Source organism: Orycteropus afer, unplaced genomic scaffold, assembly GCF_000298275.1.
Source record: "Orycteropus afer afer isolate SDZICR_OR568_19922 unplaced genomic scaffold, OryAfe1.0 scaffold00044, whole genome shotgun sequence".
Classification (NCBI taxonomy): Eukaryota; Metazoa; Chordata; class Mammalia; order Tubulidentata; family Orycteropodidae; genus Orycteropus; species Orycteropus afer.
In genome coordinates, this window is record NW_006921631.1 from 10,796,051 (window position 1) to 10,815,434 (window position 19,384).

At 41.5% G+C, this 19,384-nt stretch overlaps 1 protein-coding gene across 1 annotated transcript in view; it reads right to left on the reverse strand.

Annotated features, from left to right (window-relative positions):
- Positions 1–1,559: 1,559 nt before the first annotated feature.
- Positions 1,560–19,384, reverse strand: part of PBX1 (PBX homeobox 1) — a 347,184-nt gene continuing 329,359 nt past the window's right edge. Inside the window, exon 9 of the mRNA XM_007937749.2 lies at positions 1,560–1,652. Within this exon, the coding sequence (XP_007935940.1) occupies positions 1,560–1,652 (93 nt within the window). The remainder of the gene's footprint in view (positions 1,653–19,384) is intronic.

The window sequence follows — 19,384 nt, forward strand, 5'->3', positions numbered from 1 at the left end:
TGTTGCATCCACTATGTCAATCCATTTTGTTAAGGGCATTAGACATTAGCTTTCTAGTACATAGACTCTTTTCTCAAATGATCCCAGAAAATAAAAATCACTGTGAAAATTTCAGTGAAAGCATTACCTTCTCTTTATCCATGACCTTCAGGTCTTCAAATTAAGCTAGGAAAAAAGCCTGAGCCATGTTCTTACACAACTCCCTCCTCCAGAACAAGAAATCAAGAGTCAAGAAACATGGTGCCATGTAATACTTTGGAAAATTAATGCTATGGCCCTAAGACTAAAACAAAAACAAAGCAGACCAAATCTATTCTAGACATTGCAAGTACTGTGTTGGCTTCCTGAGAGCTCCAAAGGTGCTGGCGATAGGAAAAGTTTACACTTGAAATCTAACCTTTATCCAATCAAGTCCTGTGTATGTTGTCCTGTTTATGTGCACTCTGGTGGGCCTATAGTTTGTGGAAGCCCCCAGACACATATTCCTTCTTTGTGTCAGTGACCATCACTCAAGAGTTGATAATTCCCTCTTTTGAGCTCACAGTATTTGCATATGTCCTGTGAATGATCTTGGTCAAGTAAATGTATGTGACTGTGCATGTGCCTACATGTGCATGTATGTGAGTGTGTATGTGTGTGTGAAGGGACAGTTGAAAAGGTTCAGGGTAAGAATGTTCTACTCCTTAGTGATACAGTCATCACCATGCCTAACTCTGATCTAGTTTTGCAGGGGGGTCTGAACACCGTTAACTAAGTGTTGAATGATCTTCAAAGACGGTGCCTCTGAAACCAAGAGATATTGCTGGCAGGATGAGAGAGTCTGTGGGAATTCTGACCTTTCTGTTCATTTGCCCTCCCTTGCTGCCTGACTCCCTGCCTGAGAGTCAACCCAGCAGAGCTGTAACTGGAAACTGTGGTGGCATTTAAAGCCCAGAATAACTGGGGGCGGGGAGGAAGAGGAGGGAAGTGTTCCAATCAGAATTGTCCCTGGGGAAGGAAGAGCAAGATGGGGAAAGGAGGCTTGGAGTGAATAGGGCAATGTGGCATTTCTAAGAGGTAGTGAGAGTAACGAGAAACAGAGAGAGAGAGTGCCTGTTAATATTGGGAGTGAGGGATCCGAGTGAGGTAAATTTGGCTCCTCAAACCACCAGCACAAAAACATACAAACACTTTTATTATTTTCTTTGTCATTGTTTTTCCTCTTTAAATTCCTCTAATTGTTGAAAATATCCTTCCATTACGTAATAGAGGGCAGGGACCCAGGAAGTCTAAGACATAGGGAAGGGGCCGGGAGATGTCAAAACCAAGCTGAGAGCTGGAGGCAGGGGAAGGGTGGCTTCTACCCAGAAAAAAAAAAAAAAAGGGAGGAAGAGAGTATAAAGAAGTGTCCAGATTGGCTGAAATAGCATCCCAAAGAAGAGAAGAGAAGGAGACTCTTATTGTGTTTGCTGATTGCTTCGACCTCCAGTCTGACCGCTTCAGCGTTGGGAGAGAAACCCTCCCTCCTGCCCCTGCCCCGACTGGGGCACAGGGTCAGCCGGGATGCGATTGCGGGGAGATCAGTTGGAGGTATCAGAGTGAACACTGCCAGGGCCTTCTGTAGGGGAGGTCACTGATGAAGGGGTAGTAGCATCCTGCCAACCTCCATTAGCCTAGAAGGGAAAAAGGGAGAGAAGTCAGTCCTCTGAGATCTGGTGGCCTTTGAGCAGACAATGACAATGAGGCAACTTGGGTAAAGGATGTAGCACGGTGCCTGGCACATGGGGCATTCATCAGATGGGTTGCTATGACTGTTGATGATATTATTCCCACCTCCCTCAGATGAGTTTGGGTCTTCCCAGTGAGCCTGTGAATACAATTTTAACTCCTCCCACTTGTGTAGTGTGTGTATACTTTTCAAAGATGTCTCAATTCAGTTCAAGCCATGACATAATTACTGTGTGTGCTGTCATGATATGATAAGTGCCCTGCAGGTCAAGAGACCCAAGTTCTGGTACTGATTTTAACAACAACTAACTGTTGGCTCTGGCCTTGGTTTCCCCTTTTGAACAAAAAGAGGGTTGGCCCACATAATTTCTAAGGTCTTTTCTTACTCTGAATGGTCCATATGTCTATGGGATTCCAAGTTTCTATTCTGTACAAGGTTCTGTACTATATGTTCTTGGGTAGACATGATGAGTGGATAAAGCTCATGTCCTCAAGGAGAGGGTTAAGACAAACACATGAATAAACTATAATTCAAGGCAGAACCTAAAAAATGGTAGAGCCCCGTTGTTATGAAGGTTCAAATGAAGGCAATATCACATCTTGTCGGAACACCAGGAAAGGCTTCAGGGAGGAGGTACTCTTTGAGGTGAGCCTTGAAAAATACAGAGGGTGATTCAAGTGAACAGAACAGGCAAAACAATGGTGCCAAGACCTTAAGGACTGGGCTGAGTGAATATATCTAAGGAGGTGGTGAGAGGGAAACTATGAGTTTGATCTACATCCGTAGATAATTTCTAAGACTAATAACAGAAGTACTCAAACAGTGGAATTGTTCAAAAGGATTTGTTTTAATGACCACACCTTTCAAAATAGATCCTGCTACTAAAATAGTTGAGGCATGATTTGCTATAGTGGTAAATTCATGATACATAGTTCATTATTGTTTATATGTTTTAAAGCATTGAGACATGAATGTTCTAAAATGCACCCCCCCATCCACTATGTTCATTTGGAGTTAATATAACTCAATTCTGGACATACTGTTAATGTCAAACAAACCAGGTTTTAGGCATTCCTGGTAAATGAGTTTTCAGTTGTACTTTGCTCTCCTTTTATCCCCTGGAAAATCTGGAGGTAGATGGAACAGGTGCCATTTGGGAAGGACTATGATTTGTACAATTTTGTGTAATCCACGGTACACAAGATAGTGCCATAAACCAAACCAAACTCATGGCTGTTGAGTCATTTCTGACTCATAGCAACCCCTCCTTGGATTTCTGAGATGCTATCTCTATGGAAGTAGATTGCCCGATCTTCCTCCCGAGGAGTGGCTGGTAGGTTTGATCCGCCAGCCTTCTGCTTAGCAGTCAAATGCCTTAGGCACTCCACAGTACACAGAACAGTCCCTGGCACTATATAGGCATCAGTTAATATCTGCTCACATTTCATTCATAACAAGGCAGAGAGTACAAGATAAGAGCGAGCTTCCTGGTTTACGGCTGAAAGAGAATACAGGGCTCTTAACTTCTGAATCCAGCTCCTTTTACTCTGCCTTTTTTCATCCATTTGGCTTTCTTTTTCATTGGCTCAATCAAATGATGCTCCAATTTTCCCAGGAGAGGCAGGATTTTAATTCAAAGCAGCTCCCAGTTACTTTAGCAGAAATGCAGATTCTTATCCTTACTTTGGTAAGCAGCAGCAAGTCACAGATTTGGATTGCCAGGAAAGGTGGTTCTGGGAAATGCTGATAAGTAACACTTGCTCTCAATCCTGAATGGCTAATTACCTGCTCTGGGTTCAAATCTCCCATCTCTTGATGTAGGCAGGTAATCCCTCCCATTCTTTCTCCTCAGGAAACCTTTCCGCTATTGTTTGTGATGGGAGATTAGACAGAGTGCAAGAAAGGAGAATTTTTTTTCTTAGTCACAGAAGGCTTTTCCATCTTTTAGGGGCCAAGACTATAATATGATTGTAATCAATAATAGAATTAATTCAATTTCTGAATGCAGGTTTGTCACATGGGGTCACAGTATCTTAGCTTCACTTCCCAAACAAGAAAACATATATTCCGGTGCCATTTTAGATTGACTGCGAAAGGGAGTTACGTTTACTTTTTCCTATAGAAAACACTTCAATGTCATTGATGCTTTCTGATTATAAAAGATGTCAAGTAGGAAAAGCATAAAAACAAAATTTAACACCCCTAATCCTGCCACTCAGAGGTAACTGCAGTTGCCATTTTGGTGTCTGTCTGTCCTAATGAATAATCATTTTATATATGTACATTTACCAGATACATACAGTTAGAGGGGTGTGTGTGTGTGTGTGTGTATTTGCATAGTGGAGCAGTATGGAATTTTAAGGAAACAATGGAGTACCATGTAATGAAGCAGAAAGTGAAGCACAGTTTTTTTTTTCTTCTTTAAGTCATGTATCTTAAAATCAATGTGGTATCAGGAGAGGGATGAGGCAAGTAGAAGAGGAGGCTCATTGAAAGCAGTTAGCACCCATGTCTTCAGAGCACATGGCATGAAGGAGTTTTATGACACTGCTCACAAATCACCATGATTATCATTATTTAGCCAGGCTATAATTCCATTAAAATGACAAGAAGTGGTGCCAAAAATGAAACTGTTAGTAAAGAAAATCAGCTCTGTGTTGTTTCATTAGGAAGGAATGGGCAAGGCACGCTATTGCCCAGAAGGTTCTCGGAGACTTCTTTTTGAGCCATCTCTGAGTGGAAACAACCCAAGCAGTAGACATTTGCTGTCTTTCCCTGGAAAAAGTTCTCTTTTCTTAGACCAGTGCGCAAGATGCCAGAGGGTACAGAGAACTCACAGATGGTAGAGGCAGGAATTAGTTCAAGCTGATATTAAAACCAGCATTTTAATTATGCCAGTTGGTCTGATGAAGAAGATATACAAATCTTCTATTAAAAAAAAATCTCTCTAGCTCCCTATTTTCACTTCCAGTTCACAGACACATTCCTCCCTCCGCCACCCATACATAACTACACACTCTTCAGGCCTCAGGGTGACTAATCCTCCCAGTCTACCCAGGACTCTCCCAATGTCAGCACTGAAAGTCCCTTATCCTGGTAAACCCCTCAGGCCAGAGAAAACCAGGAGGGTTGTCACCTTACTCCCAAGGTATCCCAGCCAGGGATATAGCTCTTCTTGTTGTCAGCCACTGTCAATTAGCCCCCAACTCAGGACAATCCCAAGCATGACAGGACAGAACGCTGCCAGGTTGCGCCATTCCCACGACAGACAGTTGCAAATCAGACTGTTGTGCTCCACATGGTTCTCACTGGCTGATTTTCAGAAGTAAATCACCAGGCATTTCTTCCTAGTCCATCTTAGTCTGGAAACTCTGCTGAAATCTGTCCAGCATCTCAGCAACACGCAAGCCTCTGCTGACAGAAAGTGGCTGCAGATGAGGTGCACAGGCTGGGAACCAGGCCCAGGTCTCCCACAAAAAAAGGCCAGAATTCTTGCCATGGAACCACTAACTTGCTGCTCAATTTAGGACATTCTAGCCTAGCCATAGTCTAAGTTAGAAAAACACAAGCACATTTTGGATTAAGCATATCTCACTAGGGAAGGTGAGGATTTCTTTTCTCTGGAGGTGCTTTATACAATGGTACATTCTCTGTTGCGGTTGCAACTAAACCTCCACAAGATCAGAAACTGCGAGCAAAGCTGACTTAACTGCGTTTCCTGTAAATCACTTTGGCTGCTTCAGCTGTATCATTCCAGCTTTAATGTAAGACGTTCAGAGGCTGCACCGTCTTGGGAAACAGCTGACCTCGCTTACTGCCACGTTAACCCTGGGGAGCAATTCCTTCCCTCCTCCTCGACTGCAGATGAATATCAAGTAGGAAACTCCACCTTTGTGTGTTTATTTCTCTCTGGGTGCAGTGAGAGTTGAAGATGCGCTCCTTACCAAGCACGTGTGGGTGATGGGCAACGCAGTTTTTGTTTCTGTTCCACACTCCAACGTCCCCCATCACTCACGGATGCAAACTATCCTTTATTGTGGCCAGGCACAGACCACAAAACGTTGATGTCAGAAACCTTAGTGACAGGTTACAGAGGTGGGGAGGGGTAAACTGCATAACCAAATGGGCTCTTTTATCTCTTAAACTGTCCCTCGTAGAGGAGACTCTACATCTGTGCCCAATTCTCTATCTAATTCTGTGATGCAGGGATTGTGCAGCAAGGCCAAATCTAACCTTTAATTACACCAGGTAAAGCCTAAGCCAACAACAGGTACAACCTGAAACCTCATGGGGGGGGGGGAGCTAATAGAATATAAAATTATGACAAAATATAGCAAGTTTCCTATATGAGAAAATCTGGATTTGCAAAACATAAATTAATGCTATTCAAATACAAAATGATTCAGGGACAAAAATGATGGACTGTTTACCCTATACCTGACCCTAATGAATGTGGTACATAATTCGATGTACACCAGATTTTCCCAGAATGCCATCCAATAGACAAGGCAAAGCATGGGGAGCTGGCTACTGAGGTAAGGATGGAGCAGTGGTGGATGAGGAAAGCCACATGGTTTCTCCTGACAAAACACAAGAACTGCAACCAAAGCCCTGACTTCTCCCTTCTCTGCCACCTCCTTGTAAAGGCACAGGTGCCACCTGCAGTTGCCTGTCCCTCGATGTTGCAGATGCAGTGCTGCTGGAGTCCAGAGCAGGGGCGGCTGGGCTGAGATATGCCTGTCTCATTCTCCTCTCCTTCCTGCTCTTCCTCTGCACTTACCTTAGCAGCACACCATTGATGCAGAGAATTCATCACCTGATGTGACAGCCCAAGCGAGCCTGGCACTAAGAAACTCTCATTTGCAACCCAGAAATACGCTGAGGTGCCACAAACCGGCTGATGTCAGCACCAAGTTGAGCTAGATCTGCATATGGGCCAGATGCCATTACCAGAGATGCCTTCAGCATGGGTGAGGAGGTGTACGTGCTCCAGGTCCTCAATCACCCAGGTACTGATGGGGATGGCCAGGAAGAAACAAAGAAATATGGATGCATCTCCTCTCTCTCTCTCTCCACACACACACGACACTCTCACACACTTACACACACACACAGAACCACTATCTATCAGGGAAGACATCAGCTCACATAGTGGAGGTCACACCTAGATCCATCATTTTTCTGTCAAGAAGGTGGACTTCACTTTTTCCAAGATTATACCACAGTGAACACTTACTAGGGGATGCTCTGGGACCTAAAGGTGCTATTAGAAAGTCCCCTTAGGACTACCAAAGGACTCAAAATTTCCCTTGCAAATTTTATAATGGTAAATACATCCTGTAAAGGCACAGGTGCCACCTGCAGTTGCCTGTCCCGCGATGTTGCAGATGCAGTGCTGCTGGAGTCCAGAGCTGTCCTGGTCTGGTACCTTTCTAGTCCTATCTCTAGCTGCCACCAGAGGGATTTTTCAAAAATGTAATTCTGCTCATGCCACTTCTATGGCTTTCCATTGGCCTCAAGGTGAGGTTCAATGTCCTCAGCAGGCATACAATGTCCTCTAACCCTGCCTACCACCCAACTCAATGCTTGTGTTTAACACTTCAGTCGTATCAAACTGCTTGAAGTTTCTATACCAGAGCAACTATCTCATTCTTGCTTCTTCCCCCATGAATACAACACAGTCACTCACCCAAGTATATTCCACCCACTCATGGGCTGTCTTTCAAGATTGAGCTTAAGTATCCTTGCATTCCTATCAGTACCAGATAACGCCCTTTCTCTCTGCAGGCCCTCCAGTTGTCTGTGTCTCTATCACAACACCTGTGCCACCATACTGCATTTGTTCTTCCCCACGTCCATCCCATTTGCTAAATTATGACAGCAGGGCTATGAGATTTAGCTTTGATTCCAAAGTGCCTGCCACAGTGCCTGATGCATCCTTTCACTCACTGCCGTCGAGTCGTTTCCAACTCACAGTGACCCCTCCTTGGGTTTCTGAGGTGGTATCTCTAGAGAAGTGGATTGCCCAATCTTCCTTCCAAGGAGTGGCTGGTGGGTTTGAACCACCAGCCTTCTGGTTAGTGGTCAAATGCCTTAGGCACTATTAAGTTTTGGTAAACATGTATTAGATGGATATATGAAGACAAAGTAAACACAAGAGCACAGAACTGCAACTGAAGTCCTGACTTCTCTCTCCTTCCCTCAATTGTGGGTACAGAGAGATGGTTGGCACCAGGTCCCTGACCTCCACAACTCAGCCGGCAGTATGTAAAGGGCTATGTACACCTAGAAAATCTCCAAGAGACAGAACAGAGCCAGTGAACTTTCAAGGTAACTTTTATGTTCAGGTAGTGACTTGTTCTCTTACTAAATAGGGATCAGGGCAATCTGTTACTTCCTATCTCACCTGAAACAAGGAACTATAATTAATATTTGTATTGCTTTGTTTTGTTTTCAGGGAAAAAAAAATGGATCCTGCCTGCTGCAACTCCACAGCTTAACACACCATCTCAACATTTCTGACAAGGGAACAAGGAGAAGGAAGATGTCCTGTCCTGCATCTGGAACAGTCTCCAGGTCACCACCTTAGGCACAATGGGAATTGCAAAAATGTACAGAATAGACATAGTCTCCAAATGGCCTGGCAAATCCTTTCCTCCCCCCCCACTCCTTCCTCCTCTGGGACTGGACTCTTTGAGCCTTGCATGCAATCTCAGCTTCCACCTTAGGATCCAGGAATAGGGATGCCAGGTAATACAAAGGATACCCAATGTAATGTGAAATTCAGATAAATAACAAATACTATTTTTTAGCATATGTATGCCCCACACAATACTTTCATTTACTAAACCGAGCAATGCTATCTGGAAATAACTTCTACTCTCAGCCAAAAGAAAATTTAATCTGGTCTAGTTTAGTAACATAGATTACTCAAAACAATTTTGCTGTTTATCCTGCTCTGACCTTTTGCATCAGCATCTTCATACTAGAACTTCATCCATGTGGCACAGACCATGTCTACCAAGCTTGTGCGCCAAGCTTTGGCATACATATCTCAGTTCTTTCAAGACTGAGTCACTTGCTTTTGCAGCTGGAATGTTGCTCTGAAATCTCAGGTAACCAGCTACAACCTGCCAGCTTATTTACCTAAATCAGCCCTCTGCCTGGATAGTCCCATGCAGTTGGCTCTAGGATTCATGCTTCCAGGGCCATGCCTGTCAAGGCTACCCTTCATGACTACCACCGAGCACTAGAGCAGCCCCTGTTGACCTCATACCCAAGCCTCAACCCTTCCTAGTGTGGTTCCCATCACAGCATCTAGAGCCCAATATCTTGCTGGGAAGGTCTCTATCTTCAGAAAGATCAACCGTGCAACCAGCTGTTCCTGGTAGAAAGCAGGAAACTTCGCTACCAGGAACTTGTAGTTTAACCTGCTGCAGAGAAATGATATATTTCCCCATCGCCAAAGTGAGATTCCTGATTATTCTACAGAGAAGTCATGTGACAAGTTTCCACCTTTGCCTGTCCTTCTGCTCTGGTTTTTGTAGGGAGCCACCTCATTTTCAAGGTCTGGGTTAAGAGCTATCTTCTTCCAGCAGGTTTCTTCAACCTGTACCATCACCCACTTCTCCTGGTCTGCTACCACTGACCTCTGACCTTTTATTTTGGCATTTAGCCATGTGCAGATTTTATTTATTTCTTACTATCTTACATGAACGGCAGAAGATATTATTTGTTGTAATCATTTAATCCTTAATCTGAAAATATGTATTCAGTGCCTAGCTAAGTACTGGAATACAGTGAAGTGTTGTTGTTACATGATGTCAAGGTGATTGCAACTCATAACAATATGTACAACAGAATCAAACACTGCCTGGTCCCGTGCCACCCTCCAATCCCTGCTACACTTGAGCCCATTGTTGCAGCCACTGTGTTGATACATCTAGTTGAGAGTCTTTCCCTTTTTCTCTGACATTCCACTTTATATAGTGTGATATCCTTTTCCAGGGACTGGTCCCTTCTGACCACATGACCAAAGTAGGTGAGGCAAAGTCAATGATACAAAAAATAATAATAATTTTTATGAATCTGATTTTTGCTTTCAGACAGTTTACTATTTTTTTTTTTTTTTTTTAGAAATATGCATTCAATAAATCATCAAAAGAACACATGTAGGTTTAAGATGGTAATGGGTGCTATGAGAGAGAACATAGAACTTTATGAGGTTGGGCTTCAGACTGAAGGGGAACAGCATACCCAAGTGAAGAGTAGGACCAACAGCACCCCAGGCCGAAGAAAAAGGCTGTGCAAGGATCCAAGGAATGGAATGAAGGTCACGAAGAAGGCAGTATAGGACACATGGTGGTGAGAGGAGCAAAACAGGGTTGGAGAGGAGGGAAGGTGGGTCTGGCCATGGCGGAGCACGCAGGCCCTGTGACGGTCTTTAATTTTTGTCCTCCACGAGATGGTAAGTGATTCAACAACAAGGCATTAGAGAACAAGGACCTGTCTGACCGAGTGGCTGCTCAATTAAGTAGTTGAGTTGAACAGATGGAGAAGAGGAAGCTCTCCACACCTCTACTGGTGCTACACTTCCATGACTACAGGGATGCCTGGCTACAGGTGCCCATCATCCCTGCACAGTTGAACACCTAGGTATCACAACAGTAATTCTCTTACTCTGAATGATGCATATATAATGGTACGTAAATGCACTATGAACTCCTATTCCTATTTTTAGATGAGGAAATGAGAACTCAGAAACTAGGATTTGCCAAAATTTATCACCATTATATGCTACTGCCTTTTAGACAGTGTAATGGTGTAATGGTGCATTGGGCACCATGTGCATAGCACTGCAGCTACTGATAACTCATGGCTGAAAGCAGATGATTCTTTCAAAAAAAAATTCTTTGTGTTGTTTATTAAGATGCCAGAACTTATGAACCATTAATCTGGCCTCAGAAACAGTCATTCAGGAAATGCTAACACCTTCTACTCCTTAGCCACAATCCATTTCAGAACTTGGTTTTGGACAAGACAAATGCTACTCCTTTTAGCACCACAATGATGGCATCATCTTGTAGTCCCACAGCTTTCCTTATATTCTTCCTTGTCTTAGTAAGTACATAAGACAGTGAACCTGACCCATACTCACTTGGTATGTATATGAACTCGATTTTTAAAAGTTTGTATCTCAAGCCTTTACTGGCATGCACCTAACCACTGCCTAAGGAATGCTCAGTCAAAATCTAACTACAAGACTGTATTATTTGCAACAGTGCCATACTGTGTCATCAACCCAGTACCCTAAAGGAGCATAGTGCTGTACCGCTGAAGGCAGTATATGGGTCATCCCCCAAATCGAGATTTCCTTTGGCTCCTTTGCATCATGCTTTTCTAATTCATCTGTCCTGAAGAACCAGAATTAATAGTGTCATATAAGGCACCTGAGATACAGAGGGCAGTTTTAGCCTCTCTGGAGCTCACACAGAATATAAAATAATGTACACTTCCTAGATTACATGCATTCTTATTTCTGTTAAAAGTATAAATAGGACAGTAGTATATGTTTCCAGGTCCCAAGACTTACAGAATCCATGGGTTAATTATACATACATGACATTAAAACTTAGAAGTTTGTTGTTATTTAAGTTTTTAAAGGCCATCCTGATCTCTTGGCAAAGAAAAATAAGCTCAGCTTGATTCAGCTAAACAGAGGTATCTCGGGGTAGAGAACTCTATTTATATCTGAATAAACATCCTCTACACTCAGAACGACACAAATCAGAACATATCCACACACAGTGTGCAAAAAATGCTTCATTTTCACATACTTTACTATATTTATATAGAACTAATACACAGTCAGAAAATACTTATAACACATACACATACACAGTCTACACCGGAAAATAGTAGCTATGCATAAGAGACCATTACACATATTCATATCGCCAAATCTAGACAATTTAAGCAACAGGATTTTTTTTTTTTTTAAAAAAAACTCTTAATATAAATGATCTTATTGGCTGACTCTATATAGCCCAAAATTCTTCATTTTATTTTTATAAACTTGGGTTTTGTTTTGGTTTTTCTGACACGGCTATTATATATTAAGGGTACACACAGAGCATATATACACCTACTGATAAAACACTACAAGGGTGGCTACACACACATTTGGTGTCTGTACACATGCCTCCTGGTGTAAATCCCGATGCTCTTTACCATTAGCAGGAAGCTACAGCCTCTTACACTTTTCTGACCATCCAAGAGACAGCAATTACCCCAGATTATCAGACCAACAATGACAGGCCGCGTAAAGAAAGACAGTGAGCCAACTCCACATCCCAAAGACTGGCATATTCAAGTACACTTAGGACATTAATAGCAATTTACGTGCCATCACTGAGACAAAGCCACAAAGGCTCCGTTGGCAGCCTCTTATTTTGAAGCCTATTATTTGTGGGAGTTACAGGCTATAATCACAACAGAAACTTTCAAAACCCTTATCTTCCGTGACGCACCAAATCTATTTCAGAGCCATAATTGCTATGTCACCGGAGAGTTTGCTGCTTAATGCACTCAAATGCCATTTAGTGTTTGCAGGGTCATTACAGCGAACAGAAGGGTTGGGGGGGGGGAAGAGTGGGAAGCTGTGGGGGAAATGCAGGCAAAGAAGGTTTAGGGGAATGTGCTAGAATGGGGTGCTAGCTTCCACTGTGCCTAATTAATTTATGGGAGGATTTGCTGTTTTAAAAATTCTAATGACTGATAAAATGAAAGCAAGAGCTTGAAAAAAATATCTGTGTGCTCAAAAATTCTGAACTCATTTGATACCACCCTGGAGATTGTCAGTGAATGCTAAGGGATAGCCCTTTTATTCTGGGATTCTTATTCAAGTGTCTGGAGGGTATTGTTTAATTTTTGTTTTTTCCTTTTAAATACCCCCAGAATTCTCTGTAAGAGAATGCTCCCACTAGACTGTGGGTCTGGGAATCTGACCTACAGACTTTCCTGTTATGGAATGAGAAAGGGAGAGAGGTTAGTGAGATGTCAAAAAGTTCAATAATCTAAAAGAATGTGCTACTTTTACAGGTGGTAAAAGACACAAGAAGGCTGATAAAGTATCTGAAATAAAAGAAAACATCCAGTCACTCTACAGACTATTTTCTTGACCGAAGTCTGGCTAAGGTCATAAAAACTTTTTAAATACATGTAGCTTTTGCTTCTCTAACCTGCCTATAAACTAGCCAAGGACTTGTTTATTTGGCAACTCACAATACTTATGGGAGTGGGATAAATTTTCAAAGAACTTTCTGAATGACAGACATATTTCTAGGTTCTTTTAGAAAACTATTAAGTTCTGTTTTATAATCCTGAGTCTTAATATAGCTGGAGCCCTGGTGGCAAAGTGGTTAAGTGCTTGGCTGCTAACCAAAAGGTCAACAATTCAAATCTACCAGCAGCTCCATGGGAGAAAAGACCTAGAGATCTGCTTCCATAAAGATCACAGCATAAGAATCTTATGAGGAAGTTTTACTCTGTCCTATGTGGTCTCTAAGGGGCTCTGGTAGCATAGTGCCTAAGGCACTTGACTGCTAACCAGAAGGCCGGTGGTTCAAACCCACCAGTCACTCGTTGGAAGGAAGATGGGGCAATCTACTTCCGCAGTTATACTGCCTTGGAAATCCAAGGAGGGGTCGCTATGAGTCGGGTCCGACTTGACGGCACATAACAACAACAACATAGGGTCTCTGGCACTTGATTGCTAACCAGAAGACTGGTGGTTCAAACCCACCAGCCACTCCTCAGAAGGAAGGTTGGGCAATCTACTTCCATAGGGATACTGCCTTGGAAACCCAAGGAGGGGTCGCTATGAGTCGGGTTTGACTCGATGGCACGTAACAAAAACAATAGGGTCTCTATGAGTCAGAATCTACTCGACAGCAACAGGTTTTGTTCTGAGCCTTTTTATAGCCCAGAAATAAAGAAAATGTCAAACTAATTCAGATGGCAGAATTACTCTTCTTTTCTCCCCCTATTTTTAAGATCAACACCAGTATCACTTATAGATCTGTTTCAGTAATAATTTTCCTAGAGTGATAATCCAGTTCTTATGCTGGGGCATTTTCTAGAGGAATAGATAGGCTGAGATTTGGACCTGATTCCATATGAACCTTCCAACATTCAAACAGAGTTACTCTCTATGTTGCCTATGAATGTAATGACATAATATCTGTATTATAGAGAGTTCTTAGAAATTAAGGTAAATTAAGATAAACATTTCAAGAAAACATATTAAATAAAAAATGAGATGCCATTTTATAATGAGATAATTGGCAAAGAGTGAAGAACTGCTAAGACATTGTTACTGAGGGTGTTGAGAAATAGTAACTACCATCATATACTGTTGTTTTTGTTCTGTGCCGTCAAGTCGGACCCGACTCACAGTGACCCCTCCTTGGGTTTCCAAGGCAGTATCACTATGGAAGTAGATTGCTCAACCTTTCTTCCAAGGAGTGGCTGGTGGATTTGAAACCCCAGCCTTCTGGTTAGCAGTCAAGTGCCTTAGGAACTATGCCACCAGCGCTCCCTCATCATATACTACCAGTGTATAAATTACTAACCAACCAGTTACTATTGAATCAACTCTGACTCACGGTAACCCTGTGTGTGTCAGACTCGTGCTGGATTTTCATTGGCTGATGTTTAGATGTGTATGTCCAGGCCTCTCTTCTGAGGCATCTCTGCGTGGCCTCAAACTTCCAACCTTCTGGCAAGCAACCAAGCACATCAACCATTTGTACCACCCAGGCACTTCCTAAGTTACTAAAAAATTATCATTACAAATGAATAGAAAAAATTACAATATATCACAAAGGCCTTTTTCCTAGGATAAATTCCCATTTCTATAAATTTATCCAAGGAAATAATAAAAACTGCATTTTCTATATTATGATGTTTACCACAATGTTACTAATAATAGCAAAAAAAAAAAAAAAAAAACAACCCAGAAAGCAGCTTAAATGTTCCATACTAGAGACTGATTACATAAATTATGGACTTTCCCTATAACAGATTCCTATGAGGTTATTTAAAGTTATGTTTGAGAAGAACATTTAATGATATGGAAAATATTCATAATATATTTTTAGTAAAATAAGTAGGTTACAAAATGATACCCTCAATATGATTATAACTTTTGTACACCCACACAAAAACACACACAAACACAAAGAAACTAGAATGCGAGAGAACAAAAAGTTAGTTTTCTTTTGTGTGATTTTTCTACATTCTCCAAATTTTCTATATTAAATATTAACTTGTAATCAGAAAAAAAGGAAATGAAAAAATTAAACAAACATTTAAAGAAATCCATATGTAATTTAGGTCTTGCCCAGCCTCTACATCTTCTTGGAGAAGATGCCAAAAAACTCACTGCCATCGAGTTGATTCCAACACATAGCAGGCCTTCAGGGCAGAGTAGATTCACTCCATAGGGTTTCCAAGGCTGCAAATCTTTACAGCAGCAGACTGTCACATCTTTCTCCCAGGGAGCCGGTGGGTTTGAACTGACTTTTTAGATAACAGTCCAATACTTTTCAGAAGAAAAGCCACCAGAGCTCCTGGCTAATAACAAATACCAAGAAAACACCAGCTTAAGTATAAGTGAAAGAGTGAGTGAATTGCTGGTCAGGCTCAAGGCTACAAAGACAACAACTTGCCCCAGGAAAAGGATGGGAAAAAGAAGTAAAACAACTACTATTTGGTCTCTGAATACATAGTCATGAGAAATTTCTGGTATAAGTTGGTAAAGATAATAGAGTAAAAAGTAAGTTAGAGGTAAAAAGTAAATACTAGGCTGATGAATGAAAGGAAAAGAAAGACAAAGCCACTCTTGTGAGAGACTAGAACAGAGACTCTACTCACTGCCGTGGAGTCAAACCTAACTCATAGTGACCCTTCCTTGGGTTTCCGAAGCTCTGGTAGCATAGTGCCTAAGGCACTTGACTGCTAACCAGGAGGCTGGTGGTTCAAACCCACCAGCCACTCCTCGGAAGGAAGGTTGGGCAATCCTACTTCCGTAGTGATAACTGCCTCGGAAACTCAAGGAGGGGTTGCTAGGAGTTGGGGCCGACTCGATGGCAAATAACAAACAAAACAAACATCACTACAGAAGTAGACTGCCCCACCTTCCTTCCGAAGAGTGGCTGGCAGGTTTGAACCGCCAGCCTTCTGTTTAGCGGTCAAATGCTTTAGCAGCCAAATGCCTTAGGCACTACGCCACCAGAGCTCCTAGGACAGAGACTCTAGACAACAGAAATACAAAATTATGTACGCTTGTGAGGGGGCTTTTGTAATTGTGTGCTATTGTGTTGATTTCAACCCCATGTGTGCAGAGTAGAAACTGCTTCATAGAACTTTCAAAGCTGTGACATTTTGAAAGCAGATCGCTAGGGCTGTCTTCTAGGTGCCTCAGGGTAGGTTCTAACCACCATCCTGTCAGTTAGTACTTCAGCATTGAACCATCTGCACCACACAAGGATTCCTGCCCCCTGCTCTACATATTACGGCTTGAGAATTTCAACGACTAGGGACTCTCTCTAGAAAAGGTAAGATTTACTAGGACAAGAGGGAGAGAGAAGTGACATGGATTGAGACCCTAGCATTAGCTAGGTGCTTCAGGAAGCTGTGGTCTAGAAAGGAAGTGAAAAAAAGTACCCAGCCAGGTCCTTTGTGCTTTCATTCCACTAGACAGGAATGAAAACTCTGCAGGACCTTTCTATTATTGTTGTTCTGTTGTCTGGCTTCCCCTTGCTGAATAATTTTTGCTTACATTTTAAAATGTCCTAATTATTTTAATAAACTTGAATTAAATGAGTTAATGCATATAAAGTGGCTAGCACATGGAAAGAAGTCAGTAAGTGTTAGCTATTAATACAATTATTAAGTGCCATTTTAGCCTGTTAATTTTCTATCCTTATGGTTTTTTAATTGTTCTTTAATTTACTGCTTTATACCACTTCCTTGTTTTATTACTACTTGATCTGTTTTTTAATCTTTGTAAGTATCTTCTTAGTTGATGTTATTTATTTTAACCACTCATCCTAGCTTATTTTATGTTTTTATTATTCTCTTTAATACTTGTGCATCTTAATTGTTTTTAAAACCTTTGCTTTGCCATTTCACATATGATTGTGTCCTTCTTCAGCCATTTCATCCTTCCACTGCTTTGTAGTTGACTGGTATTTTCTTTCTTCCTACCTCACTGCTTTTCTTATTCCCTTCCTCTTTTTAAATTTGTATTTTCAATATTTTTTCTATCTCATTTTTCTAATTTTATTCATATGGTATGGTCCTTGCATTTCATTGTATTTACTCCTGTCTCTTCTCTGCTGGTCCAGGAGAGACTGTTATTTCTGTGGTCAGCAATCCAGTTTCTTCAATGCTGATCTTCCTCCCACTACCAGTACCAGCTGTCATCAAGTTGACTCCGATGCATGGCAGCCCCCATGTGTTTCAGAGTCAAACTGTGCTCATAGGTTTGCAGCAGCCATGATCTTTCAGAATCAGATCACCAGGCCTTTCTTCTGAGGTACCTCTGGGTAGATTCACCCTACAACCTTTCAGTTAGTAGCCTAGTGCTCAACCATTTGTGTCATACAGGGACTCCCACTAAAACCTCTATTTAACCTGTGTAATCTAGCAAGTGAACAGGTAAACTTTTTCTTTTTCTTTGATTTTACTGTCCCTCAGAGTCTTTTAAAAAATCTACCGTTATTGAGATTTACACTAGATTTCTAGTACAGTTGTGCCTCCTTGTTATAACAGACCATCAGATCCCTCTATAAAGAGAGACTTGGTTTAAATCTATGCTGTCTCATTGTGCATGAACCCTGGTCACTGGCTAAGCTCATTAACTGAATATGACAGCACAGTGGTGTAGAGTAGGTTCTATCCAGGGAAGAACTTTCGATATACTTTTCTAAGATTAATTTCTCTAAAAACCAACCAGTCTTAAGCCTTCTTTATGGCACCCTGAGAAGATGCACAACAGGATAATCATAACTGAACTCTAATATTTCCTTTTCTTATCTTCAAACCTCCAAATATTTATCACTAGACAAAGTAACAGAGATTCTCTTACTGTGAAGTTCTTGCCAACTTCCTTCTTAGTGTAAGAACTAGGGGCTCAAAGGTCCATCTGGAGAAAGGGAAAGAATAGAGGTTTGGTATTAGACTGACCTGGGTGCAAACCCTGGCTCTATTAGTTATGGGCTATGTGACCTTGGGTAAACTACTTCACCTGGTTTCCTCATGTATAAAATGGTGATGATGTTTATAAAGACTTTGGACTCTAGTAGTGCAGTAAATAAATATGTAGTATTCTTAGTATGGATATTGGTGGGAGGCTAAAATTACCCCTATAACTTTAAGTATGTAAGTAGTTGTGCTTTTGTTGCTTTACCCTTAAAAAAAAAAAAAAAAAAAAAAGGCACAACCCCACGTAGTTACCCTGGGTCTCTCCAGAACTCTACAGCCCTAATGTGAAAGGGCCTGCAAGCTTCCCTCATCAGAACTTCATGATCTGACAAAAGCACCCTCTCAGTATAAGGTGTGGGCTAAGGATAGGCTTCCAGACTCACATGTTCAATCACTTCCCCGTGGGAAAATAAAAGACAATTTCAGAGAGGAGTGTGGATTTGAAAACTGATAAGTTTGTATAAGTTTTGGGAAACATTAGAAAGAAAACTGGATTTTAAGGTAAAGGATGCTAGAGAAAAAGAGATGGAGGGGAATGCCAAAAGATAAGACAGGTAAAATGCAATATAAGTGAGGTAGCTACCAAAATCCAAAAACCCACTGTCATTGAGTCAACTCTAAGACATAGCAACCCCATTAGATTTCCAATGCTATAAATTTTTACAGAAGTAGAATGCCCCATCTTCCTCCCAAGGAGGAGATAGTGGGTTTAAACCACCGACCTCCTTGTGAGCAGCCAAATTCCTTATGCACTGTACCACCAGAACTCCTTGAGGTAATCACAGTATAATTTTAATTTTGAAATATTATTAGTTTCCATTTTTATGTTTCAAAACCTTTTTTTTTTTTTTAATTGTTATTTAGGGGAAATTTACAGAGCAAATTCACTTTCCATACAGCAGTTCACATACACTTTGTCTTATGACATTGACTACAATTTACCAAAATGCAACAGCTCCCCTCTCACTTCCTTCTGATAGTTACCTCTTCCTTGTGTCCATCCCTCCATGCACTCCTGCCCCCTGAGCTGTCTCCCTGTCCATAAACAGCCCTTTTTTCTCCCATAATTGTTCTCTCCAAGAAGTGTATCTACCTCAGGTAAATGTTCAACTCATATGCCTGTCTTTTGTTTGGCTAGAAGCCACAGGTGTGGGTTCAATTCCAGACCTGATGGACAGCTAGGGGCCATAGTGTCAGTGGTTCCAAAAGGCTCTATGAGACTAGCAAACCTGGTCCCCCCCACACACCTTTTTTTCAGAAGGTTTTTTTGTAATTGCCTCAGTATTATTATTATTTTTTTTTTATACAGATAAAATTTGCTTAACCTACTCCCAAAATACAGTAAATTTACAAAAATATTTCACTTTTAATTTTTGAACATTCTGTGGTGGTTTGGGCAAAAGTTTA